The sequence below is a fragment of the Nomascus leucogenys genome, chromosome 21, assembly GCF_006542625.1.
Source record: "Nomascus leucogenys isolate Asia chromosome 21, Asia_NLE_v1, whole genome shotgun sequence".
NCBI classification, from domain to species: Eukaryota; Metazoa; Chordata; class Mammalia; order Primates; family Hylobatidae; genus Nomascus; species Nomascus leucogenys.
The window spans coordinates 23,878,277-23,903,658 of record NC_044401.1 but is presented as its reverse complement, the minus strand read 5'-3'; the positions used below and the strand labels follow the sequence as shown (position 1 = coordinate 23,903,658).

The following is a 25,382-nucleotide window of genomic DNA, read 5'->3' as shown; positions in this document are numbered from 1 at the left end:
GAGGCCGAGGTGGGTGGATCACTTGAGGTCAGGAGTTCGAGACCAGCCTGCCAACATGGTGAAACCCCATCTCTACTGAAATACAAAAATTAGGTGGACGTGGTGGTGGGTGCCTGTAATTCCAGCTAGTCAGAAGGCTGAGGCAGGGGAATTGCTTTATCTGGGAGCAGAGGTTGCAGTAAGCCAAGATCGCACCACTGCACTCCAGCCTGGACAACAGAGCCAGACTCCTTCTCAAAACAAACAAACAACAAAACAAACAAACAAACAAACAAAAAACCCTAAAACCTAAATATGCCTGAAATATGGTAGACATTGTGCATACTATAATATTGAGGCCCATCTCTGGCCTGTGGCAGTTACATAAAGCTGAGATAACACTTGACACAATAGTTGTAATCTAATATGATATGGTCTGAGAGTTATATGCTGTATACTATTAATGTGTGCTATATAAGAGAATGTGAGTGCCTCAATAATAATTTTCTAACAACAGAATTCTTTATTTTTAAATGAAATATTATACTAATTGTTAATATCAAAATAGAGAAATATTGAAATAACCCAAATATATTTTATGAGTTCAAAATTTTTAGGATTTCAAAGGCAAGTTGATGTACAAAAACACTTGAAATCAGGGATAGTTGAAATTTGCAGCTCCTATATCTAATTTATATATGTATTTTTTGCATTAGGAGTAATATCCAAGTTCACATTAATAATAATTTCAAATGGAAAGTTGTTAATAGCTAGGTCATCTTGCAATATTAGAGTAATCATTTTTCAGACACAGTTAAATCACTTTCAAGATATTTACTGTCTGTTTTCATCCCTTACCTATAATACATTAAGTAGAAAACATATAAATCTATAGAAAGATGAATTGTGCCATTATCAGACGATGCATTAAGTAGATAGGCATAATCTTCTACAGGAATTTAATTAGCAGAGTACTCACACACTGTCCAGTTCAATTAAACAAGTATGTACTGAGCACCTACATTATGACAAGCAGTAAGCAGCGGACAAACCTGCTCTTGTGGTGCTTACAGCCATTAAGCAGGTAATTACCAAGGGCTAACTAATGCGGAAAAGGCCCAGGTCCTTTGAGAAACTAAATTTGGCCTAAGAAGTCAGAATGGCCCTCTTAAAGAAGTGCAAACTGAAAGATAAGTAAATCACAGAGTCATCGGGGTTATGAGGAATTGGCAACATACGTGGGTCATGGGGTAGAGATACAATGAAGAGACTTTTCAACAGAGAAAAAGTCTTAAAGCAGGAGAAAGAGCATGGTAAAACCATAGAAATTAAAGGAGATCTTTGGCAATTCATTCCTTTATTTGCCAAATATACCTCATTTGAGGATCTAATAATGAATAACTCTGTTCTAGACCCTGGAAATGCATTTTAGAAAATAAAACAAAGAAAAATATCTCCCTTATTGGAGCATACATTTTACTATGGAATGATTTAAAAATTAAATGCATCATGTATCAGATATGAAGTTCTTTGGAGAGGGGAGCATAATATGCAATATTGCAGCAGGGTATAGCAGGAAGCAGGGAAGGCTTCATTAATTTGGTGACATTTGAACAAAGACCTGATATAAAGAAAGGGTTAAAGCATGCAGATAGCTGAGTTAAGAGCAAGTATTTAAAAAAGCCCTGTTGTGGGAACAAGCTTTGGGTGTCCAAGATTCTGGAAAAGGCCAGTGTGGCTAGAGCGAAGTATCTGAAGGAACAAAAGGTAGGAAATGAAAAGTAGAGTCACAGGGGGTGGAGAGCAAAACTATGCAGTGCTTGGGAGGCAGTTATCAAGGCAACAACTTTTACTCTCCGAGGAAGAGAAAGCCAATGGAAGGCTCTAAGTCCAGTCATAATACAGTCTTATACATGTTTTAGGGAGATCGTCAGCTACTGGGTTGACCCTAAACTGTAGAAGGGCAAAGCCTTAACGGAGAAGGGGCAGGAAGGGAGTATTTTCATCTGATGTGGTTGGAGAGGCAGGCAGGGCCAAATCATGGGCAACATTGTAATCCAAGTTAAATATTTTAAACTTTAACATTAATATGGTGGGAAATTATAAACATTTTTTAAATAGAAGGATGTAATCAATAGATTTCTGTGTTAAAATTGTGCTATCCAGTATGGTATTCACTAGCCACGTGAGGTTACTGGGCATTTGAAATGCAGTTAGTTTAAATTGAAATCTGCTAAAGTATATACAGGATTTCAAATACTTCGAGAAAAAAAAAATTTAAAATCCAAGGAATGTAAAATATTTCAATGATTGATTTAATGTTGAAATGATAATATTTTGGATATATTGGGTTAAATAGAATATATTATTAAAATATAATTTCACCTGTTTCTTTTTAGTATTTTAATGTGGCTACTACAAAATTTAAAATTATTTATATGTGTCTCACTTTATATTGCTGTTAGACACAGTGTATTTAGAAGATCACTCTGTCTGAAGAATGGATTAAAGTGGGCAAGAATAGTTGCTGAGAGGCTAGTTATTAGACTGTTCTCAAGAACAGTTCGAATATCACTAGCCTATTCTAAATATCTTAGGAGGTGTTCTAAGCATTCTGAAAAGATTCTAAGAAGTGGAAAATTTAACAGAAAACGTGTCAGATAAGAAATTATTTAAGTTCTTGTTTTAGCTACCAAAGAAAGTAAATAAAAGGTAACATTGTCTTGCTGCACAAAATTAAGTTATAAGCACGCTACTTTATACTCTGAACAATATTTTTGTCTGAAATTTGCATGGCTGATTAAAAGAAGAAAACAATATGCTTATAATTCTTCTTTATATGTCTTATAGGTTCTCTATGTGTACATGTAATAAAGATCTTTCATATTGTGGTTCTATGGCATACATATTCCTAATTAATTTTAAACGGTCTTATTCTACAGAATAATATAAAAAGCCTTTTAAATAATATTTAAAATGTTTTAAATATTACTTTATCTTAAAATAATATTTTACATACCATTGCAATATTTAAAATGTAAACTCCCCACTTAGATTTATATATTCTCTATAAATTGACTAGTATGTTAGAAATTTAAATATTGTTACAGATTAAAGGTATTATTTAAGTTTCAGGTCCAACTTTTTAATTTTTGGCTAATTATATTTTTTCTTTTTTTGGTTTTTTTTGTTTTGTTTGTTTGTTTGTTTGTTTTGAGATGGAGTCTCGCTCTGTCGCCCAGGCTGGAGTGCAGTGGCGCAATATCAGCTCACTGCAAGCTCTGCCTTCCGGGTTCTTGCCATTCTCCTGCCTCAGCCTCCCGAGTAGCTGGGACTACAGGCGCCCGCCACCACGCCGAGCTGATTTTTCGTATTTTTAGTAGAGGGGGGTTTCACCGTGTTAGCTAGGATGGTCTCGATCTCCTGACCTTGTGATCAGCCCGCCTTGACCTCCCAAAGTGCTGGGATTACAGGCATGAGCCACCGTGCCCGGCAATTTTGGGCTAATTATTCACAGACCTATCCTGTCGAATATATTCAGTTATTTTAAACTGCATATTTTAGTAGAAAACAATTATTTTATTGGCAAACTGTATAAGGTAGATTTATTGAATATTTTATGCAACATTGTCATAACTGCTGTCCTAAGATCACATTTAGTAATTAAATATTTTTAAACAATACTTTATGAAAATGTTAGCAATGTTTCTCATATATTATTTATGTATTCTGAATTTTCAAAATTTTAGAACAATATTTTAATGATAACCTTTTTTGATTGACTATATACTATTTATTTATTAACAAGTTATTGAAGAGACTATTGTTGTATATATGTGTACCACCACTCCTCGTTGATGTTGATATTGAATAACCAACCTCTTGAAAGTAATTTTACTGTGTGGAATTGATAATTTTGCTTCTTTTGAATTACTAGATCATTTATAAAAATATTATTATAAAAGCAAACATAAACTATCAAAAAATAGAGTTACAGCATATACAAAAGAAAATTTAGCCACTAAGAAAGGTGTCAAAGACATACTTTCACCAAATTAGAATTTTCTTCTTGACTACTCAGAAGAACTGAAGGGAAAATAGAATGTAAATACATTTTGAACAGAGTGATTTAATGTTATTTAATGCCATCTCTGAGAATGACACAAAATCATTTTCCTTACTGCCAGTCATGGGCATCCCCGTTCTTAGATAAGCACTGATATTTTGTGTGCATGTGCCTGTGTGAGTGTGTGTGTGTATGTGTGTATGCTTGAGGTGTGATTTTAAAAATTAGCAGCCTCAGCTAAAATATGATTGCGTTGTGGTTTTATTAACTCTCAATAACTAATTTCATTTGTTAATCTTAATATGTATGTCTTCTCTATGTATATGTAACACTGTACTCTGAGATCCAATGTGTGTATAAAGTATGTTGTACATGTACAAATAAAAGAATCCTAGCAATAATAACTAAAAAAATGTTTATTTCTCTTTTTACAGCTTGCAGACCAGGATTCTATAAAGCTTTTGCTGGGAACACAAAATGTTCTAAATGCCCTCCACACAGTTTAACATACATGGAAGCAACTAATGTCTGTCAGTGTGAAAAGGGTTATTTCCGAGCTGAAAAAGACCCGCCTTCTATGGCATGTACCAGTAAGTCTGTACATTTTGAATTTGGAAATTCTGTTTCCAACCCTTTTGGTCTTTTCATTCTAAATTTAAAAAATAAGTAAATGTACAAAATCTTGCATTATCAATGCTATTTGTCTGTGTTAACAGTCAAGGAAAAAGCTTCTCTCTCTTCTCAGCATAGCTGCTTTTCAACTCTTTGTAAAGAATGTGTTTACTCCTCAAAATTTGTTTTGATTCATGAGGTACAAATGCCAGCACTGGTTTGAGGCCCTACAAGTTTTCCTTATCCATAATTTGTCCTTAGGAAATTATAGCAGTTGAAGGCTGCATGAGAAGTTATGAACAAAACTTCTGTTCTTTGCTTCAACCCTTTACCAGTTTAAAGCACATCAATTTAGGACCATATAGTTAACGTGTGAGGGAGATTCCAGAGGAAACTTTAAAAGTCATAGTGTTATTGTTATGTAGAAAAGTTCAAGTTTCCTTGACATTTATCTTTAAAGGCAGGTACTTTTGAGTTTTTCCACATTTCACCTCTTACTTTCTCTCCAATATTTTTGGTTAGAAGCAATGGAATGTTAAACCTAAATGTGAAGGTCATTTTAATGCATACACCAAGAATTTTAAATGAATTGTATTCTTCTATTATTAAAAAATTGTAAAATATCAGTACATTTAAAAAATAAAAGTGAATATATTAATACATTGCTAAGTTATGCAAAAGTAAAATATCACCCCTTAGATTTTTTTAAAGTCTTGTTTAACATGTTAACATAAAAACAAAAAACACAATATATAAATTTAGAAAAAGGTAGAGGAGACTTTTTTTTTTTTGAGACAGAGTTTTGCTCTTGTAGTCCAGGCTGGAGTGCAGTGGCATGATCCTGGCTCACTGCAGCCTCCACCTCCCGGGTTCAAGCGATTTTCCTGCCTCAGCCTCCTGAGTAGCTGGGACTACAGGCATACACCCCCACGCCTGGCTAATTTTCATATTTTTAGTAGAGATGGGGTTTCACCATGTTGGCCAGGCTGGTCTCGAACTCCTGACCTCAGGCGATCCACCTGCCTTGGCCTCCCAAAGTGCTGGGATTACAGGCATGAGCCACCGCCCCTGGCCAAAACTATTTTTTATGAAGAGTTACAGCTTGCAAGGTGGCCATCCTACAGGCTGGGAAATATAGCCTCTGACCAAGCGAGACATGCACTTTGAGGGTGGTAAGAATGACAGGGAAACATGCACATGCACAATTGAGCTTCACGCTTCAGCATGGGACCCATGTACAAAAAATGGCCATGTTAGCACAACCCAAGGTGGAGTTTTCAGCCCTCTGATGTCAAAAGGTGAAGCAGAGGACATAGAAACCCTCACTGAGCATACTCTGGCCTGGCCAGAACTACTCCGTGGTTGGTGGTCTCTTATCAGGAAGGAATGCTGGTTAGTTTTTATGTCTAAACCACAGAAAGGGAGGGGCAGCATCAGATAGTTGATATCGGCGGTGGAGTGGGTCTTTAAAAAGGGCTGGCTTCTGTTTAACCCTTAAGGAAGAAAGCTTAATGGTAGTGAAGGAGGGAGGTGTGTCCAGCCTCTCATCTCATCATCATAGTCGGGATCTCAATTTTGAGGTTTCTCTGGGGTAAGCTTGGCCATGAGGGGGTCTGTTCAGTAGGTTGTGGAATTCGGATTTTATTTAATTTTTATAAACAATAGTTTTTGGGGAACAGGTGGTGTTTGACTGCATGGGGGAAGTTCTTTAGTGGTGATTTCTGAGATTTTGGTGCACCCATCACTTGAGCAGTGTACACTGTACTCAATGTGTAGTCTTTTATCACTCACTACCCTCCCATCCTTCCCCACTGAGTTCCCAAATTCCATTATATCATTCTTATGTTGTTGCTCCTCATACCTTAGCCACCAGTTATGTGAGAACATATGATGTTTGGTTTTCCATTCCTGAATTACTTCACTTAGGATAATGATCTCCAACTCCAGGTTGCTGCAAATACCATTATTTTGTTCCTTTTTATTGCTGAGTAGCATTCTATGGTGTGTGTGTGTATGTGTATGTATATATATATATATATAATGTAAATGTGATATAAATGTTTATATATATATATATATATATATATATATATATGTATGTCACATTTTCTTTATCCACTTATTAGCTGATGGGCATTTGGACTGGTTCCATATATTTTTGCAATTGCAAATTGTGCTCCTATAAACGTGCATGTGCAGGTGTCAAATAATGACATGTGTTCCTCTGGGTAGATAGATACCTAGTAGGGGGAATTGCTGGATCAAATGTTAGTTCTCCTTTTAGTTCTTTAAGGAATTTCCATACTGTTATCCGTGGTAGTTATACTAGTTTACATTCCCACCAGCAGTGTAAGTGTTTGCTTTTCACCACATCCACATCAACGTTTATGATTGTTTGATTTCTTAATTATGGCCATTCTTGCAGGAGTAAGGTGGTATTGCATTGTGGTTTTGATTTGCATTTCCTTGATAATTAGTGATGTTGAGCATTTTCTCATATGTCTGTTGGCAGTTTGTATGTCTTCTTTTGAGGATTGTCTATCCATGTCCTTTGCCAACTTTTTGATGGGATTATTTGTTTGTTTGTTTTTTCTTGCTGATTTGTTTGAGTTCCTTGCAGATTGAGTTCCTTTGTTGGATGCATAGTTTGCAAATATTTCCTCCCGCTCTGTGGGTTGTCCATTAACTCTGCTGATTATTTCTTTTGCTGTGTGAAAGCTTTTTAGTTTAATTAGGTCCTATCTATTTGTCTTTGGTTTTCATTGCATTTGCTTTTGGGTTCTTGGTCATGAACTCTTTGCATAAGCCAATGTCCAGAAGAGTTTTTCTGATGTTCTCTTCTAGAATTTTTATGGTTCCAGAACTTAGATTTAAGTCTTTGATCTATATTGATTTGATTTTTGTATAAGGTGAGAGATGAGGATCCAGTCTCATTCTTCTACATGTGGCTTGCCAATTGTCCCAGCACCATTTGTTGAATAGGGTGTCCTTTCTCCACTTTATGTTTTTGTTTGCTTTTATTTTTATTTATCAGTTACGTAAGTCAGACATTAAGGTGAACATTTGCCCTTCCTGGTGATGAATTGGTACCAAAATTTTGCTTATTTTATTTACTTCCATAGAAGCAAAACTAGACTTATGTAATGTCGCATATTTCTTAGAGGCATTTCTTAGAGATGTCCCAATTTTTTAAACTTAACTAATGCAGTTCATAGATTTGTCTGTATTAGTGTAGACTTCCTTATAAAATATTTTTATGGAACACATTTAATAAAAACGTAATACATTCATTGTTGCTATTCATTAGTAGATGTAATTTTGACTTTCTGATTGTAAATGCTAAGTGACTGCTTTCTTCGGAAAATTACAGCCCAGAAAATTACTACTTAGGTTTTTTTTTTTCCTGTGAACATATTTTAAATTTATAAATAGCAAAATAAAACTTCTGAATATAATTTCTCACTTATGGAAAAAAGTTTTTAGCAGACAAATATTCGTGTTACTATACATGCAATCTTTCTTGCATGGTTACTGAATAGTATTATATATATTATGGACAACATACTAGAGCTTAGATAGTTTCTGATATTTCAAATAGTTACAGTCCTGTCAGGCATGTATCCCTCAAAACCTATGTAGGAAACTGAATGGAGCTTTCTAAGTGTTAGAGGAAAATATCTTTTTATTTTCTTAGGAAGCTATAAATAGAAAATTGGTAAATTGAGGAAATAAGTTGCCATCAATGTAACCCTTTAGTAAAGTAGTATAGTCAATAATTGAGAAGGCTTAGTTAGAGTTATTCAGTGTGACAAACTAGTCAAAGAAAAATAAATATGGGCTACAGCAAGGTCTATGAATGTGATAAGCTTGTCAGTCATTTTTGAATCAGATATGTGTATTTTTCCACTTACCATTTTATGTCACTTGAATTTGCTATCATTTCTAATTTCCTTTTTTAATGATTAATATTATAAATTATATTTCAGAAATGCTAGCCTACCTTGTTTATACAAAGTAGAAGCAAAGAAAGGTTTAATTCTGTCATGGCTGGGCAGAATTTTAGACAGGGAACCACATGCCATTGTTGCTATAGGGCAGGAAAAATAATTTTTCTTCTACGCTTCATAGTTCTTAGTTGAGACAGACTCCAGTAACAAAAGAGATTAGCAAGAGAAAAGCAAACAGTAATTTACTAACATGTACCTCTTGTATACATTGGACATACCTAGGGAATGAGTAAATCTCAAAGAGGTAGCTTTGGGTTTAGATTTAAATACGATCTTCAGCTGCAGCAAAGAAAGAAGAGTTTTGGGTGGGGGAGCAGTAATGGGGAGGTAAAATCACAGTAAACCAGGATAGAATTTGTTATGTTGATTTAAGTCAGTGCCTTCTTCATGGATAAGAGTTTCTAGTGGCTTAAGGATCCTTCTCTTCCTGAGAAGACAGAGAGATACACTTACAAATGGAGATTTCCTTTGTAGATACAAATTTTCCATAGAAAAGGGTGATTTCTACTTTGTTTTCAGAGCTGCTACTGTGTCTGCAGTTTCTCAAATAAAATGACTCAAAATAATCCTTATGCCAAAGAGGCATATTTTTGAGTGGTGTATTCTGGTCTCCTATAGCCGTATTTTAGGGTGACATATTCTGGTCTCCTCCAGTCATATTTTGGAGGGCATAATTTGATCTCCTACATTGTTATCAGTGATCCAAAGAGAGAACCCCCAAAGAAAAGTGAAATATAGGGCTTTAGTCAAGTTTTCCTAGTCCAGACCCAGGAAGCTTTCTTCTCAAGGCTTCTCTCTGCTACTTCTTTAAGAGCTTACTTACTTTCTTAGGCAGAGACTCAGCTTAGTGCTGAGTTCACTGTCTTTTAAAGCCAGATTTTCTCAGAGCAAATCTTGGTGATGTAGGAGCAAAGGGAAAGCTACTCTTTCACCCTTTCCGAATGTTTACTGATATGAACTGACAATAGCCAGATTAATAGGAGAAAAATGCATAGAAATGTATTAATGTGCATAAGCATGGGGGGGCATATAAAACATGAGACTTGTAGAAGGTCCAGATGGTGAGGTTTATATACCCTCTTTGTAGGGGAAAGGAAATGGGGCATGTAGACAATTGGAGGGATAGTAAGTGATTTTTAGGAGAAATGAGTGCACTCAAGGAACAATGGCCTGGGAGAAAGTTCCTCTGAGGTCTGAGGGAGGTGGTGAAGAAGATGAAGGGTGGAACTGTAGTATGAAGAAAAATAGTGTTATTATGCAGATAAAGTATCTCAGGTAATCCCTAGGAGCTGCCCTCAGCAGAAGAGATGAAATGTCTTCCTGGGCTTGGTGATGACTTATAGTCGTTTCTTTTTTCCAGTGGTTAATTTTTGCTGGTTGTTTGACAAGATTCTTAGGGAAGGGCTTTTAAGACAATGCATTTCTTCTGGATGAAGTTCCCTTAAACAAATAAAGAAACTTCAGAAAAATCCCCTATTTGTGCCATGGGAATGAAAGGGGATCAGAGAGACGGGTTGAGGTCAGAGAGACATTTTGGTTTTGAGGTTTATTTCTGAGGCCTTGCAGTTTCCTCTAATCCAAAGAACTCCACATGCCAAAGGACCATATTTTAGGGTGTGATTTTCTGAACTCTGAAAGCATTTATTAGATTGTAAGGTTGGGCAAATTATTTAACTTCTCTTAACTCCAGTTGTACCATCTGAATTGATAACAATACATACCTCATACTGCTGTCACAATGATTTAAATGAGTTAATATTTGAAAAGTGCTAGAAACAGTACCTTGCACATAATGGGTGTGACATAAATGCTTGTTAAATTAAAAAGAAAGCTGTTCTCTTACAATTCATTTTGAAAGAGTGTCTGGTAAGTTAAAATTCAAACTATTAGAAATTTTATGTTGATGCTATTTTGTCAGGTTCACAACTTCCATCATTTGCATTCCTGCAAACTAAAAACAAAAATAATAATAATATACTGAATGCCTAAGACCTTTTCACAAAATATATTAAGTCCTGCACCTCTAAGCCTATCATCTGACATTGTTAGCAGTGGCAAATCTAACAGGCCTGCAGCGACTTGATTCCCGCCTCCTCATAGGAAAGAATTTGGCTGAGGGGCATAAGTCAGTATGAGACCAAGGCAAGTTTTAGAACAGGAGTGAAACTTTATTAAAATGTTTTAGAACAGGAACAAAAGAAAGTACACTTGGAAGTGGGCCAAGCAGGCACCTTGACAGATCCAGCTGCCTCATTTGGCCCTTTACATGAGGTTATGTACATTGGCATGGTTCCGGGGTTTCTGTTTCTTCTCTCCTGATTCTTCCCTTGGGGCAGGCTGTCTTCATGCACAGTGGCCTGCCGGCACTCTGGAGGGGCCACATGCACAGTGTGTTTACTGAAGTTATGCACATGTTCACGGGAGTCATTTTTTCTTACTGAGTGTTCCTAGGGGAAGGTCATATACTGGTCAAACTCTGCAATTTTGCCTCTTATGCACCTGCTTGAGCCCACTCGTCCAATTCCTGAGATCTTATTGGTAAGCAGCTGATCACCAGCTTCAGGTGTTTTCTATCTATTGGGAGACTGCTGTTCCCTGGCACCAGCTGCTGCCAATTATTATTTTAGAGCGCTATTTTAACAGCCACCTGACCATCACCTGGTCATTGCCTGACATTCCTGGGGTGGAGGACCCTCTCCTGCCCTGTTCATGTCTGCCTAGCTGCCTACTCTAGCAGTATCAGTGAAGTAGTCTGAATCATACCTTGATTAGTATGGAGTGACCGTAGCAGTTATTACAATATATGCAAAAAAAAAAAGCAAGTACCATAAACTTCAAAATATTATGTCTTCTAAAACTTAAAAGATGAGATTGTTGGGGAAGAAGATCAGAAAAATGACAAGTTAAGAGGTTGTTGAATAGTTACACGTAAGAAGTTCATGGTAAGTCCAGCAAGATATAGAACTTTTGGGGCCAGGAATCGAACAAGCAGTCAATCTTTCCTGTTTTTCATTAACCACAAACAGTAGCAATATTTTAATAGATATACATTATCTCCATGCTAGATATTGTATTTCCATGAATTTGCCATTATTTATTTCCTTTATTCTTATGATGTATTATCTAAGGGTTGGAATTTAGATCATCAGTCATTCTCGTCACTATCTGCTGTCTTGGTCAATCTTAGCATTTAAAACAGTGCTTTCAGAGAACCTTCTAGGGATTTAAAAGGAAGCATTTTTTGGTTTCAGGGGCAGAGAGAAAAGTAACTAAAAATTTCAAGTGTGTGATGAAACCATTTTGAATGTATGATTAATAAAATGAAGAGCTAAAATTGTGGAAATGAATAACCAAAATATTTGGCCAGTAAATGGCCTAGTAGGTGAAAATTTCATAGATAGGTATAGGAGGTAATCATATAAATGATAAGATTTTAAGGATGCTAAGAAGTCCGGTTCCTTAGTGATTTTCTCAAAACAACAGCAACAAACCTAAAATTTTTCTAGTACAACACAGCATGAGATTTTACCATTAAGAGTTTTACAAATTTCTTTGGGTTTGTAGAGATGGTGTCTTTTTATTTTATAATCCCAATTTATTCACATAAAGATTATTAGGTGTCTCAAATGGCTGCAGTCTAAAGAAAATTATGTCTCACATTCAAAGTTAATCCTTCCAATTGTTGGGGGATGATCTGATCTTTCAATTTTCTGTTGGGCCTGGCTGTTTCTGTTTATCTCCTCTACTGAATTTTTGTTTCTGCTAACTCCTTCCTTAGAACCTATAGTATACATTCAAATTTCTATTATCAGGCCGGGCGCGGTGGCTCACGCTTGTAATCCCAGCACTTTGGGAGGCCAAGGCGGGCGGATCACGAGGTCAGGAGATCGAGACCATGGTGAAACCCCGTCTCTACTAAAAATACAAAAAAATTAGCTGGGCATGGTGGCGGACGCCTGTAGTCCCAGCTACTCGGAGAGGCTGAGGCAGGAGAATGGCGTGAACCTGGGAGGCGGAGCTTGCAGTGAGCCGAGATTGCGCCACTGCACTCCAGCCTGGGTGACAGAGCGAGACTCTGTCTCAAAAAAAAAAAAAAAAAAAAAAAAAACAAATTTCTATTATCAAAAAAATGCTCCCAGTCCAATTTTTCTCTTCTCTAAAACAAATACCTTGGAAAAATCATCATCATTGGCTGTCTACTTTTCACTTTTCATTTGCTTTTTACTGTGTTGCGTTTAGATGTTCCCATTCACTCTACTGCAAGAAGATTTTGTTGTACTACTTCTAGTAAACTGCATAAGAAAAATTCACCAATGATCTTCATTGACGTTTTGTATTAGAAACATTTTTTGTCCTGTTATTCATGACACTTATCCTGTTGATCATTCTCTTTTTCTTGCAACTCCCTGTTCCCTTTTAATCTAAGACATTGCAATCTCTGTTTCACCCTCCTAATTTTGTGATCATTTTGTTTATCACCATTGATGATTCTTCTTCTTTTGCTCATCTGTTAAATATTAAATTTTCCCATGTTCTTTTTATCGCCCTTTTATCTTTTCATATGTTCTCCTTATCTCCCATAATTTCAAATGCCACCTGTAGATAGATGATGCCCATATTTTTATCCATATCTCAGTCTTCTCTTCTGAGGTGCAAAGTCTTCTAGACAACTGATCGTGGGATCTGACAACCTGTATGTCCTATGGAAACCTGCCCACATCTCTGACCTTATATTATAGCACACTCCCCTTGATTACCAAACTCCTGGACTTCAAAGATGCTGAACTTGTTTTCATTCTCAGTGCCAGCAGTTTCCTCTACTTGAAATGCTCCTTCCTTAGGTTTTATTTTTGCTATTCAGAATCAAATATCAGCTTTTAGGGCAGGCATTTCCTGACTGCCCCCTCAAAATAAAATTATTCTCAGTTACTCCTTTTTTTGTCATTGTGCTTTCTTTTTTATAGATCATATCATTCTTTGACAATACTTGGTTTATTTATATACTTGCTTCCTCATTTATTGTCATTCTGTTCACAAGAGACTACAAGGTACCTGGCATATAGTAGACACTAAGAACCTGATGAATGAATAACTAACAATTTCAAGCTCAACCTGAGGTAGCCAATATTGTTGCTTTCTCTCTCAGACTGCTTATCAAGCCTAGCTTTTGTTTCTGTGTCCTGATGAATCCTCATCAATCCACCCATCTAAGCCATGAAGTTTAAGTCATAAACCCTACCCCCGACCTCAAAATAGCCTTTTGGTTCTACTTTTTAGCATTTCTTCTATCCATTCCTTCTTGTAAATTCCTGGCCTTATCCTTTTAGTTAAGACTCTCAACTTTCCTTTGGGCTAATTTAACAATCTCCTAGCAACTCTCCTTCCTTTAGTCTTCCATCCTTCCTAAATATCTTCCAAATTATTAGAAAGTATCATTTCTAAAAGAACAACAATGACAATGAAAAACTTTGATCATATCCCCACTGCTGCTTATAGCCTTTCACATCTACAACCCTTCTTTGCCAAAATTATAAGTCAATCTAAGGACATCCAAGGTCCAGGCTTGGTCTGTCTCTCCCTAACCAACTTTAACTTTACCAGGATTTCTCAAACAGTCTGGATCTTAATCCAGTTATTCCAGTTATACCAGTTACACACCTGCAGGTTTGGGCTTCCTTGTTTTTGTTGTTGTCGTTGTTTTCTTTTTAAAAATTCACTGTTTCTTTTGCATTAACTGAAAAATATATTTTAAAAATTAGGAATAAGAAATTTAAAAAGTAAGCTGAATGTTTTATCTAATATTTTAATCTATTTCGTATCCTCTTAACTTTCTTTCTCAGGTGACTCATTAAATGTGTGCTCTGTACTTTAAAGAATGAACTGTGGAGGACACTCCACACTGTCAGGTCTTGGTCAATTAGGGCTGCCTCTGGGAGCAGTTTGGAGTACAGGAGATCCTGCTATCTGCCAAGAAGTCTGTTACCAAAATAACTGTCCAAGGCTTTTCCAGGCCAAAAGGGAAAAATAGTCACTGAGGTTGGAGAAACAAAGTAGGCAAATAAGAGTTATTTTAAAAGTACTTGTCAAGCAGAAAACACAAAGCAGGAGAAGATGGAGAGGAACGAAGTAAGAGTCTAATAGGTGGGTGAGTGAGATGTTAGAAAAAACAAAATCCCATGGTCTTAGCACTTTTACTTTGATGTTTCTCATGTATTTAAATCAATAGAGAAATTGTCTTTTAAAACTATTAAACAGGTGCTGAAAGATTAACACATTTAACAAACATTTATGTTGCCTACTTAGAAAAGTTCAAACATAAAATGTAAGTCATACACATGGGTAATTCTAATGCGTACCCTTAGGATTTTCTTTTGTATTGTTTTATCTAAATATGCAGTCAAACAAATACCTATGAGTGAAAACATTTTGCTACAACTTCATTCTTAATACACAGGCAAATATCAAGTCTTTGTGTTTTATATACAGTGACAATGATTGGGAAGAAAGCATAAAACTTGAATTTACATTTGCTCTAAGGCTAACAGTGTAAAGCATGGTTTTTTTAGTGCTGGAATAATTGGCCACTTGAGAAAATTATTATTCTCTCACTCTTACTCTGCGTAGAGCAAACAGTGGTTGAGATATAGATGGAGAAGTATTCTTTCCTCTTTTCAGCTGCTCTAGCCACATCGCCGCTCCTGGGTATGCTCAGGATGCTCACAATCCGAGTATCCCTGTTCTGCTTGTTACCTCTTCTTCCCCTGCCATCTCTTTACTTTTATTCTCTTTTTCTTAAATGTAAGTTTTGCATGAAGAAAACCATTTTGGCCCCCTTGCTTTTCCAACTCACAACTGAAATTCAGAAGTGCAGCTGATTGTTCAGGTGACTCATTGTACAGACAATGCAGCATTCACAATTTTGCAGAGCCTAGAAAGGGAGAAATTGCAACGATAGTTGTTTTTTTTTTATTTTGTTTTTTTACCTCAAGCAAGCTATTCTATTTTAGACTTATCATAAAAATAACTTAAATATTCACTTCGTATATTGCAATGCTGTGTTTTTAAAATTAAAATAACCCTTACACTACTGAATAGACACCTATATGTAATGAATCCTCGTTTCCCCAATTATAGATTACTGATAGATATCACTTGAGTTTGATGGAATTGCCTAAACCCATATACTTTAATTTATATTTCAGCAGAGGTTCTTTTATCAAATAATCTAGGAGAGTTTCCTCTATAAGAGGTATTATTAAGTGGCCATTCTGCCGATGTTGGAGGCTCAAGTTACCACTTGTTGCCAGTATGACTTTATTCCTGACCTCTGCAGTTGTATCTCAGAAAGAATTGTCCCACTCAATATCATCTGTTTGTACAAAACAGATAATAATCAAGAAATCATCCATAATTTGAAACAGAACATCCATAATTATTGCTACAATGTTATGCATTTTGAGGAAAGTTTATTAATTTGCTTGAATTTATTCATTCATTGTTTTGCTTTTCCCTCTGAAATTATGACAGCGCTCAGACTCTTCATATTTCTATTTCCATTTCTAATGGATGCTTGTCTAAAAGTAATTTACTCAAACATGGAAAAGGCCATATGTCAGTGAGCATGATTTTTTCCATGGTATTAGGGAAACTGGATCATGTTTATCTCAAAAAATCTAAGGCCAGGTCCTCATTATTTTATTTATATTTAAGTGCTCTTTTTCTCATTCATGTGATTATGTTTACTTTTACTATTGATCTGCATATCTATAATACATTTCTGTAATTATTACAATTAGTTATTCTATGGACTAATATTGAGGCTTTCTTCCTGCATTGATAAGGATAGTTGATAGCTACCATTTTGGAAATTTCCCAAGCTAAAATTATGTACATGCTCTATGGCATAGAAACTTGAAGATGCAAATGCTTACTTTTCAGGTTTTCAAGTGTCTAGAGAACTGTATTTTGAGAAATTTTTATTCTCTGCTAATGGGTAAAGAGATGGTGGCACCTTATTCTCTTACGGGTCTTTATTAGTTAATCTCAGTGTTCATAATATAAACATTCCCTTCTACTTCAAATAATTTTCATGTAATATAGATCTGTTCTTAGTAGCACTGGGCTCTTATAAAAATTATAACCTTGAATTACCTGCTTTACAATACTTGTCAAAATTTGTACTATGTGAAATATAATTCTTAGAGAATTGCACAAAACCATGCGTTGCATTCATTTCTTTAGTTAAAACACGTTACCTTTAGTTCAAGCTAGATTAGCAGACTTGTGCCTATGAAAAAAATTACTTCAGTGTAATATGTGCATTATTTGTTAAGTGTCAATCATCTCTTCTATAAAATGGGGATATTAATAACCATTTTACAGGGTTATTGTGATGATTGAGTGAAACAAATTATGTGAAATATTAAGTACACCCCTTACAGTTAGCTATATTTTTTTCAATACATGCTTACCAGGTATAAAAGTAATCAGTTCTGACAGACGATAGCAAGGAGTTGTCACAAAGGAGGTAACAACTAAATCAGAATATGAAGGCTGAGTAGGAATTTTTCAGAAAACAAAAGGAAGTAAAGGCAATGCAGGAACAGTATGTACAAAGGCAAAAGGGAGCAAGAGGCTAAAGAATGGACGGTGGCCTGGTATGAAGACACTTGTAGACAAAGCTGAGAAATTTAGGTTTTATTCTGGAAATGAATGGTATTTGGTCTATTAGATTTGTATTTGCTTGTTTTCTTTAACTATTAATTTTAAAAATAAAATAACTTCTAAAAGTTATCTAAGTCCTGATTGATGGGACTATGAAAACATTAATGCATAACAAGTTTTGTTTTACGTATCAATTTAATTACTGAAAGTAGGTGCAAGCATATCAAAGATAACCAGAAGCAATCCGTTTTGCTATATGGAATGCAAAAGATTTGAAGTGTGCATACTCCTTAATTTTGAGTAATATTTATTTTTAAAACTTAAGTTTCAGTTGCTCTTCTGTATATAAAATTATTTAAACCCTCTAACAGCATTATTTAAGGGAGTCTCTTATAGGAAGGCAATAATCAGTTACTAATTTGTATGTTTTGAAAATGTGTATTTGACAATACTTTGGAAACAAAAAACTATAGAAAAATACAGTGGACCCTTGAACAACATGGGGGTTAGGGGCACCAATCCACTCCCCACTTGCCGTTGCAAACCTGCATCTAACTTTTGGCTCACCCCAAACTTAACTACTAATAGCCTACTGTTGAACAGAAATGTAATGAGAATATAAACAGTTGATTAATACATTTTATATGTTATATATTATATATTGTATTATTACAATAAAGTAAGCAAGAGAAAAGAAAATATAATTAAGAAAATCATAAAGGAAGATAAAATGTATTCACTATTTATTAAGTGAAAGTGGATCATGATGAAGGTCTTCGCCCTCATTGTCTTCAGGTTGAGTAAGCCGAGGAGGAGGAGAGAAAGAAGGGCTTATTCTTTCTGTCTCAGGGGTGGCAGAGGCAGAAAATGTGGAGGAGGTGAATGGGGAGGCAGGAGAAGCAGGCACACTTGGTTTAACTTTTAATGAAAAAGATTCCACAATATAAGTAGACCCATGCAGTTCAAAATCCATGTTGTTCAAGGGTCAACTGTACGTTTTCATATTTATTTGACAAATTTTCTATCTATAGGCTGAATATGATGTAATAGAGTTTTTAAAAATCTAAACAGATAAATACGAGGCGTCGTTCTACCTCTAATGAACTGCATAACCTTAATGTAATTATCGTCCTTTTCTGAACCTCCTTTCTTCATCTGCATATACTGATATGGTTCCTTCCTGTGCTAAGATCGGAGCTCCAGTTTTGTGATTGCCATTCATTTCCAAATAGAAAATATTTAATAAACAAAACCTATAGATAGAAAAAGAAGTGATTTAGAGAAAAAGAATATGAAATTCATTTACAAGATGCTCCTATGAAATACATTTTTTTAAAGATTATATAGGACGGAGATGAGCTTAACAATATGGATGTAGATTAAAGACAAAATTAATAGTGAAGATACAAAGGATGAAATGACTTTTAGCGTTTAAAATTTTGTATATATAGAGAGAGAGAGCTGACAACTTATATTTTCAGTACAATATTTATGTCTGGGGATACGCTTTTTCATCTCCACCTATGTACTTATTTTTCTGTAGTTAATTCTACAGTCTCACTGATATGTAAAAGCATTTACCTAAGCATCTTTAAATGGTTCAGTGTGTTCTTTTAATCTTGTCTTTGGCCCAGATTAGCATAGAACTATTTTTCTCTCATTTGTAAACTCAGAAATATGAATAAATTTGTTTTCTGTTAATAAACCATGCTACTACATTCTTGGCAGTCATTAAATTAACAAAGGTAGTAACTTAAGACCTGATTAAATATAGCTTAATAGGCAATTGTCTTTCATGACTTGGTATCTTCAGATATTTCGGTGAAATTTTTATTATTCTTAAGATTTTCAAAAGTACCTCTGCAAACTATAATTAGCTATTGACTTAATTGGTGAACAGTCACTCTTCAGCCCATATGAAAAATCCCCCTGTGTGTTTATGGGTTTAACATATTTTTATGATTATAAATGTGAAACATAAATCTGTACTGGTTGATGCGACAACTGAAATATGGCCCTTCAGCTTGTTCTTCTTCTGTGTCAGCCTTTATTTAAGCATGTTCTGCAGAATGCTAGTATTCCTCTAGATGCGCCTTGGAAAATAAGATTCTGTGAACAAATTTTTGGGAAATGTTGGATTCAACAAAGTGAAGCGAATAGTGTTAATTTTGTTTCCGCATCAGTCCACCAAAAGAGTCTTATCTGAGCAACAAACTGATTTTTGTGTGATATTTTGTGGGACTAGAAGTATTGTATAGGACATATTTTGAGAAACACAGTTATGTTTAAAAACAATTTACATTAAAAACTTAAGTGAAATAAAACAAAACAAAAATCATAGCACCTGGCCTCTGCTACTCTGAGAGGAAGGTTGGGACCTACCGGGACAGATGTTTTTCTGGTAAGGGAGAGACAGCCTTGCTATAAGCATCTCATAAATTTTACTGGTAGAACTCTGTTCCTTTATTCTTTAAAATTATAAAGTAGAAATTCAAACTGAAGCAAATGAAAAGTGTTTTATAGTTAAAAAATCTAGTGGAAAATAAAATTGTAACATAACTAATAGAAATTAAGTTGTAGTTTTTAGGTAGTTTATTATATGATGGACTTGAAAAACAGCTAGTTTCAAATCAGAATAATTGCCTTTTTCTTATGAAGTTAGTCTGGAGGATGAGGACTGGAGATTGCTTTCTTTCTATGTGAATTACTTGTTTCTTTTAAAGAAACAAAATCAACATAAGGAAATACCTGAGAGTTTTCGATACAGATGCCTCCAAAAGTGTTATTGCTGCCATGTTATTTTTTCAATGTGTCACATAATGTTTGTATAATTTATAAATGATAACAAAGCAATCAGGCCACATTCATAAAAGCCCAGTGACACATAATTTAGTTGAAACTGAGGATTAGAATTAATTGTCTCTCTTTGTTCCAAGTTCTAAATCTTAGTAAATGATTCACTGCATGTCGTTACAGCTTAATATTTGCATGAAATCACAGTTTAGCTGGCATAATTTAACAGCAATTAAAAAGCTATTTAATCATCATGCAAATTGGTATGAGGGCCCTTGAATAAGAAGGGTGTCAGCCTTCTTGTTTTTTTTTTTTTTTTTGTAAGTATCTCCAGGCGGACATCTATATACTTGTAGACACCCATAACATAATTGATAACATTCTTCCTAGAATGAAAATATAAGTGAATAATAATTCATGTTTTCCATTATAAATAAAAGACCAACCATATGAATATGTCATTCTGTAGGAAAACATTATTATGATAATGATAATGAATCTTTATCTCCTAGACATAAGTCTAGGTTGGAGGTAAAAAGCTACATTTATCCCTGTTCTCTAGTGTATAATCCCCTTCATGTTTGCCTTTCTGAAGGTAGATGTTTCTGTAAACCCTATGGAACATGAAATGGCATAAAGCGAGGCACCCAGCAACCTTTTAGAAAAAATGATTCATTGCATTTGTAGGTGATACACCTATAGGTAGCTGAGGTCCCTTGCTGTTGTACATAGAAAACTATCATTCCAATGAGCCTAGCTGTCCTGCACTATCTAGCCTCTCCCTGTTCCTTAAATCTTACTTCATGCATCCTCCCTCTGCAGTCTAGCCACAGTGACTTTCTGCCAGTTCCATGGTTATTTCAAGATCTTTCTGAACAAGAATGGCATACTTTCTATTCCTACTATTTTTCCCACCCCTCTGCATATTCTCCTCACCACCTCCATGAGGCTTTCTCAGAATGTTACCTGAAACAGGGGTCCCCCGATTGCTTTTATTTCAGCACCTGTCCTTCTAATTTTTGTAAATGCAAACATTATGATTTGAATTTTATTCATCCGCTTACATATATCTAGTCACTCCACAAAATGTAAATAACAAGAGAGAAGGAATAATGTCTACCATGTCTTACCTCTGTAAGCCCAAGATCTAGTAGAGTATCTGCCACATAGTAGACACTAAATAAAATATTTAATGAATGGATGGCCATAGCTTGAAATCCAAAAGGAGCCTATATCAAAACTTGAATTTATCTCTAGGAGCGAATGTTAGGGGGACATTCCTTTCCACTCTCTAAGCAGATTTTCTTGGTAACAGAAATTAGAGAATTCGTTTAGTTTTTTTAAAAATGAAGCCCTCTAAAATATGGTGTGAATGTTGTTTCACCAGTCATTTATACAGTATATTATTTTTCTAAATATCTCTCATAAGTATAGCCTCTCACATCATATGGATTTTGTGGTTTTTCACATATAGTACTTAACACAGTGTCTGGCTCCTAGAAGACATTCAGGTAATATTTGTTCAGTGAACATTATAAAACTGAGGCTTGAAGGACTCAGATAAGTATATAGGATTATTCACACAATTTTAAGGAAAGGCTGGAGTAATTAAAGGCTATCAAGCACTCTACACAGTGTGATCTTTGTAGAAAATAAGAAGATGCTCATCCCCTCCTTAGGACTGAGTTGGTTTTCAAGGTCTTTATGACAAATAGAATAGTGTGGGTCTCTTTTAGTGCCACACTTAGTTTAAAAGACACACTTACTTGTGTTTAGTAAACAATCTAAATGAAAGTCTTGCCATCATTTCTTGTCAGTGGCCCCTTTTTATCCCTTCCATATAATGTTTTTATCACATCAAATTGACAAGGACTTAATAAAAGGTTTTTGTTGCCTTCAATTTTCATTTCGTTTTCCCTTTTTCCAAATCATCTGTTCACCCTAAATTTATGGTCATTTAATCTCAACCTTTTGGGAACAGATTTTTAGTGATTTTCGGAAGTGATGAATGGGGATTTTATCTACATATGAATTATAGTATGAAGACTGAAAAACTTACGACAATGTGTTTTGTATATGTGTGTTACATTTTTTTTCAAATTTTGAAAATGGTGATATAATTAATAAGATGTAATTAAAGCCATCACATAATTTAAAATAATTTTTGTTATATAATTTTAGTCAAGTTTAAAAGGTGTAATTACCATATGTTTTACAGATATCCTGATTGTTATATTAAATATTGAAATTCATACTCCAAAAATTTATGATATAGATCTTCACTCCTCAAGACTCCTTCCTTACTAGACCTAATGAGCTATTTTAACCATGTGATCATTATAGATCCCATTAGAAAAAGAGTTCAAACTAACATAAAAGAGCAACAAGTGTTTATTGATGAAGTTTTCATTTTAGCACCATAATTCATTGTCCTATACATGTACATTTGTTTTTTAATTGCTTTTCCCTAGGGCCACCTTCAGCTCCTAGGAATGTGGTTTTTAACATCAATGAAACAGCCCTTATTTTGGAATGGAGCCCACCAAGTGACACAGGAGGGAGAAAAGATCTCACATACAGTGTAATCTGTAAGAAATGTGGCTTAGACACCAGCCAGTGTGAGGACTGTGGTGGAGGACTCCGCTTCATCCCAAGACATACAGGCCTGATCAACAATTCCGTGATAGTACTTGACTTTGTGTCTCACGTGAATTACACCTTTGAAATAGAAGCAATGAATGGAGTTTCTGAGTTGAGTTTTTCTCCCAAGCCATTCACAGCTATTACAGTGACCACGGATCAAGATGGTAAGTTCCACTGCTCTCTCAAAACAGACCCATAATTTCTTTTGATGCATAAAGTATCCCTCATGGGCCTGTATTTACTGCAGGTGCTATGCAGTCATATACGTTATACACAGCAGAGGTAATGCACTGGTTGTTGTTCTTGTTCTTTCCTAAAACTCAGAAAGGTATTTTTTATATTACTTCTCAGTAGTATGAATAATAAGATGAAATGCTTCCCTCCACTGTTTATGTACTCATGTATTTTATATAATCATATAACAATATATCTTAATGAGTAAGTCCATATTACTTACCAATAGAAGTCAGAAATCAATAAAATGTTATTAAATGAATTGAATTTCAATTGCCCCACTTATGCTGCCATCCTTTTTGCATGTCAAATAAAGCAAATAGTAAGAATTTTTAAAATTATAATTCATGTCTATATTATGAAAGCATTCCAATTAATATATTTAATTGTGTTCCACTCTAAGTAGCAGAACAATTTAGAAATGTGTTCAAATGTCATCATCTATGTGAAGTTTGTGAAAAGTAGTTAAACTTCAGAAATCTGATGAATTCAGCTAAATGTTCTCTTTATAACATCATAGATTTTTACTATAATATGGTCAGGCGCAAACACTCCTATGATTTTTACAAGTATATACTCTCTTTAATTCCTTCATAACATAATTATATTGCAGACCAGGAAACAGGAAAAGCTTCAGAGATTTTTAAAAACTCCTTTTGAGAAGTGTTCATAAATTATATGGGCACACAAGTTATTGCCTTATAGTGGAAAGTATTGTAAACGAACATGTATATGAGAAAAATTTATAAAGATAAAACTATTTTTATACACTGCATTTGTTTGCTAAGGCAGCCATAACAAGTAAGACAGGCTGTGTGGCTTAAGCAACAGACAATTTATTTTCTCATAGCTTTGCAGGCTAGAAGAATCAAGTTGTCAGCATTGTTGATTTCATTCTGAGGCCTGTGTCCTTGGTTTGTAGGTGGCCATCTTTTCCCTTGTTTTCACAAGGTCTTTCCTCCTTATGTCTAATCTCCTAATCTTCCCTTCTTATAAGGACATTAGTCATATTGAATTAGGACCCACTCATATGATCTCATCTTACCTTAATTACTCTTTAAAGACCCCATTTCTAAATGCAGTCTCATTCTGAGGCCCTAGGGGTTGTGACTTCAACATATGAATATGTAGAAAGACAATTCAGCATAATGTACACAATGGCAGCATATTTAAAATAAAATACATTGATTTGAATGTGTCGTAATAATACTCAGCAATAAAAATGAACAAAGTGGCACTATGCAGAGTGAAAAGCCTACTTCAAAAGGATGCCTTCTGTATGATTCCACTCATATAATATTCTTGATATAATATAATTACAGATATGGAAAACAGATTAGTGGTTGCCAGGGCTTAGAGATTTGGAGGAGGGCAGTGTGGCTATGAAGTGGTAGGAGGGAGGACTGTGATGATAGTTGTATATCTTGATTGTGGTGATAGTTACCTGACACTACATACGTGATAAATTGACATGTACATGATAAATGTGCACACACACACACACACAAGCCCTGTGGATTGGACCAGTGTCAATTTCCTAGTGTTCCATGATATTATACATAAATTCACTTTGCTGATAATCTTCAGAAATACCTCTAATAAATAAAGCAAAGCCATATGATATTGTACACTCATAGTCTTTGTATTTACTGTGTAATTTTCCTCTTCATTTAGCATAGTTCCACATCATAGAATTTGCTTTATGGTTATTCAAAATAGAATTCCTATTTTCTCTTTTCTTTTCCTCTTTCCTTTAGTATCAACAAAATCTTGTCAAATATACCTTCAATATAAAGTAGATGAGGGTTTTCTGTTCCTCTCTGCTTCAGCAGATGATTTCGAATGTTTTTATTGCCACAACCTTATCAAAAAATACAATCCAGTACAGCGATTTTTAGCTATAGGGAAAAAAATTTAATTTCTGGACAAAACCAATATGTCACTTTAAATAAAATAAGTATGTAAATATGCTTACATAATTTCATACAGACAGCAGGCTTTCATTCTAGGATTACAAAAGAGTATATTTAGTTCACGTCTCTGTTTATCAAAAGGATAAAATATAAGTTGTTTTTCACTTTTAAAATGGGATAGTTCATTAAAAGTATGTTCTTATATGGAAAAAAGATATATATCAAACATGAACTAAGAGGTGGTATACATATATTAAAACTATATATTCTGGAAGGATAATATCATTAAGCAATTTGTTCCAATAATTTATCTTTTTTGAATATTAAGGAATGATTATTGTTAATTTAATTTGATTTTGTTTTAGATATAAATATTAAAATAATCAAAATATATTTATATTTTATTTGAAAGTACATAAAGGTCCTAAACCAACTAAAATATTGTCATGTATATACTAATAAAATATTATG

The 25,382-nt window shown here is 34.7% G+C and overlaps 1 protein-coding gene across 4 annotated transcripts in view; it reads left to right on the top strand.

The window, feature by feature from the left end:
• Nucleotides 1-25,382, top strand: part of EPHA6 (EPH receptor A6) — a 963,391-nt gene that overhangs the window by 421,724 nt on the left and 516,285 nt on the right. For all 4 annotated transcript variants that reach the window (XM_030801993.1, XM_030801992.1, XM_030801995.1 and 1 more), the window contains 2 exons: nucleotides 4,480-4,635; nucleotides 22,593-22,928. In XM_030801993.1, coding sequence (XP_030657853.1) covers nucleotides 4,480-4,635; nucleotides 22,593-22,928 — 492 coding nt within the window. The remainder of the gene's footprint in view (nucleotides 1-4,479; nucleotides 4,636-22,592; nucleotides 22,929-25,382) is intronic.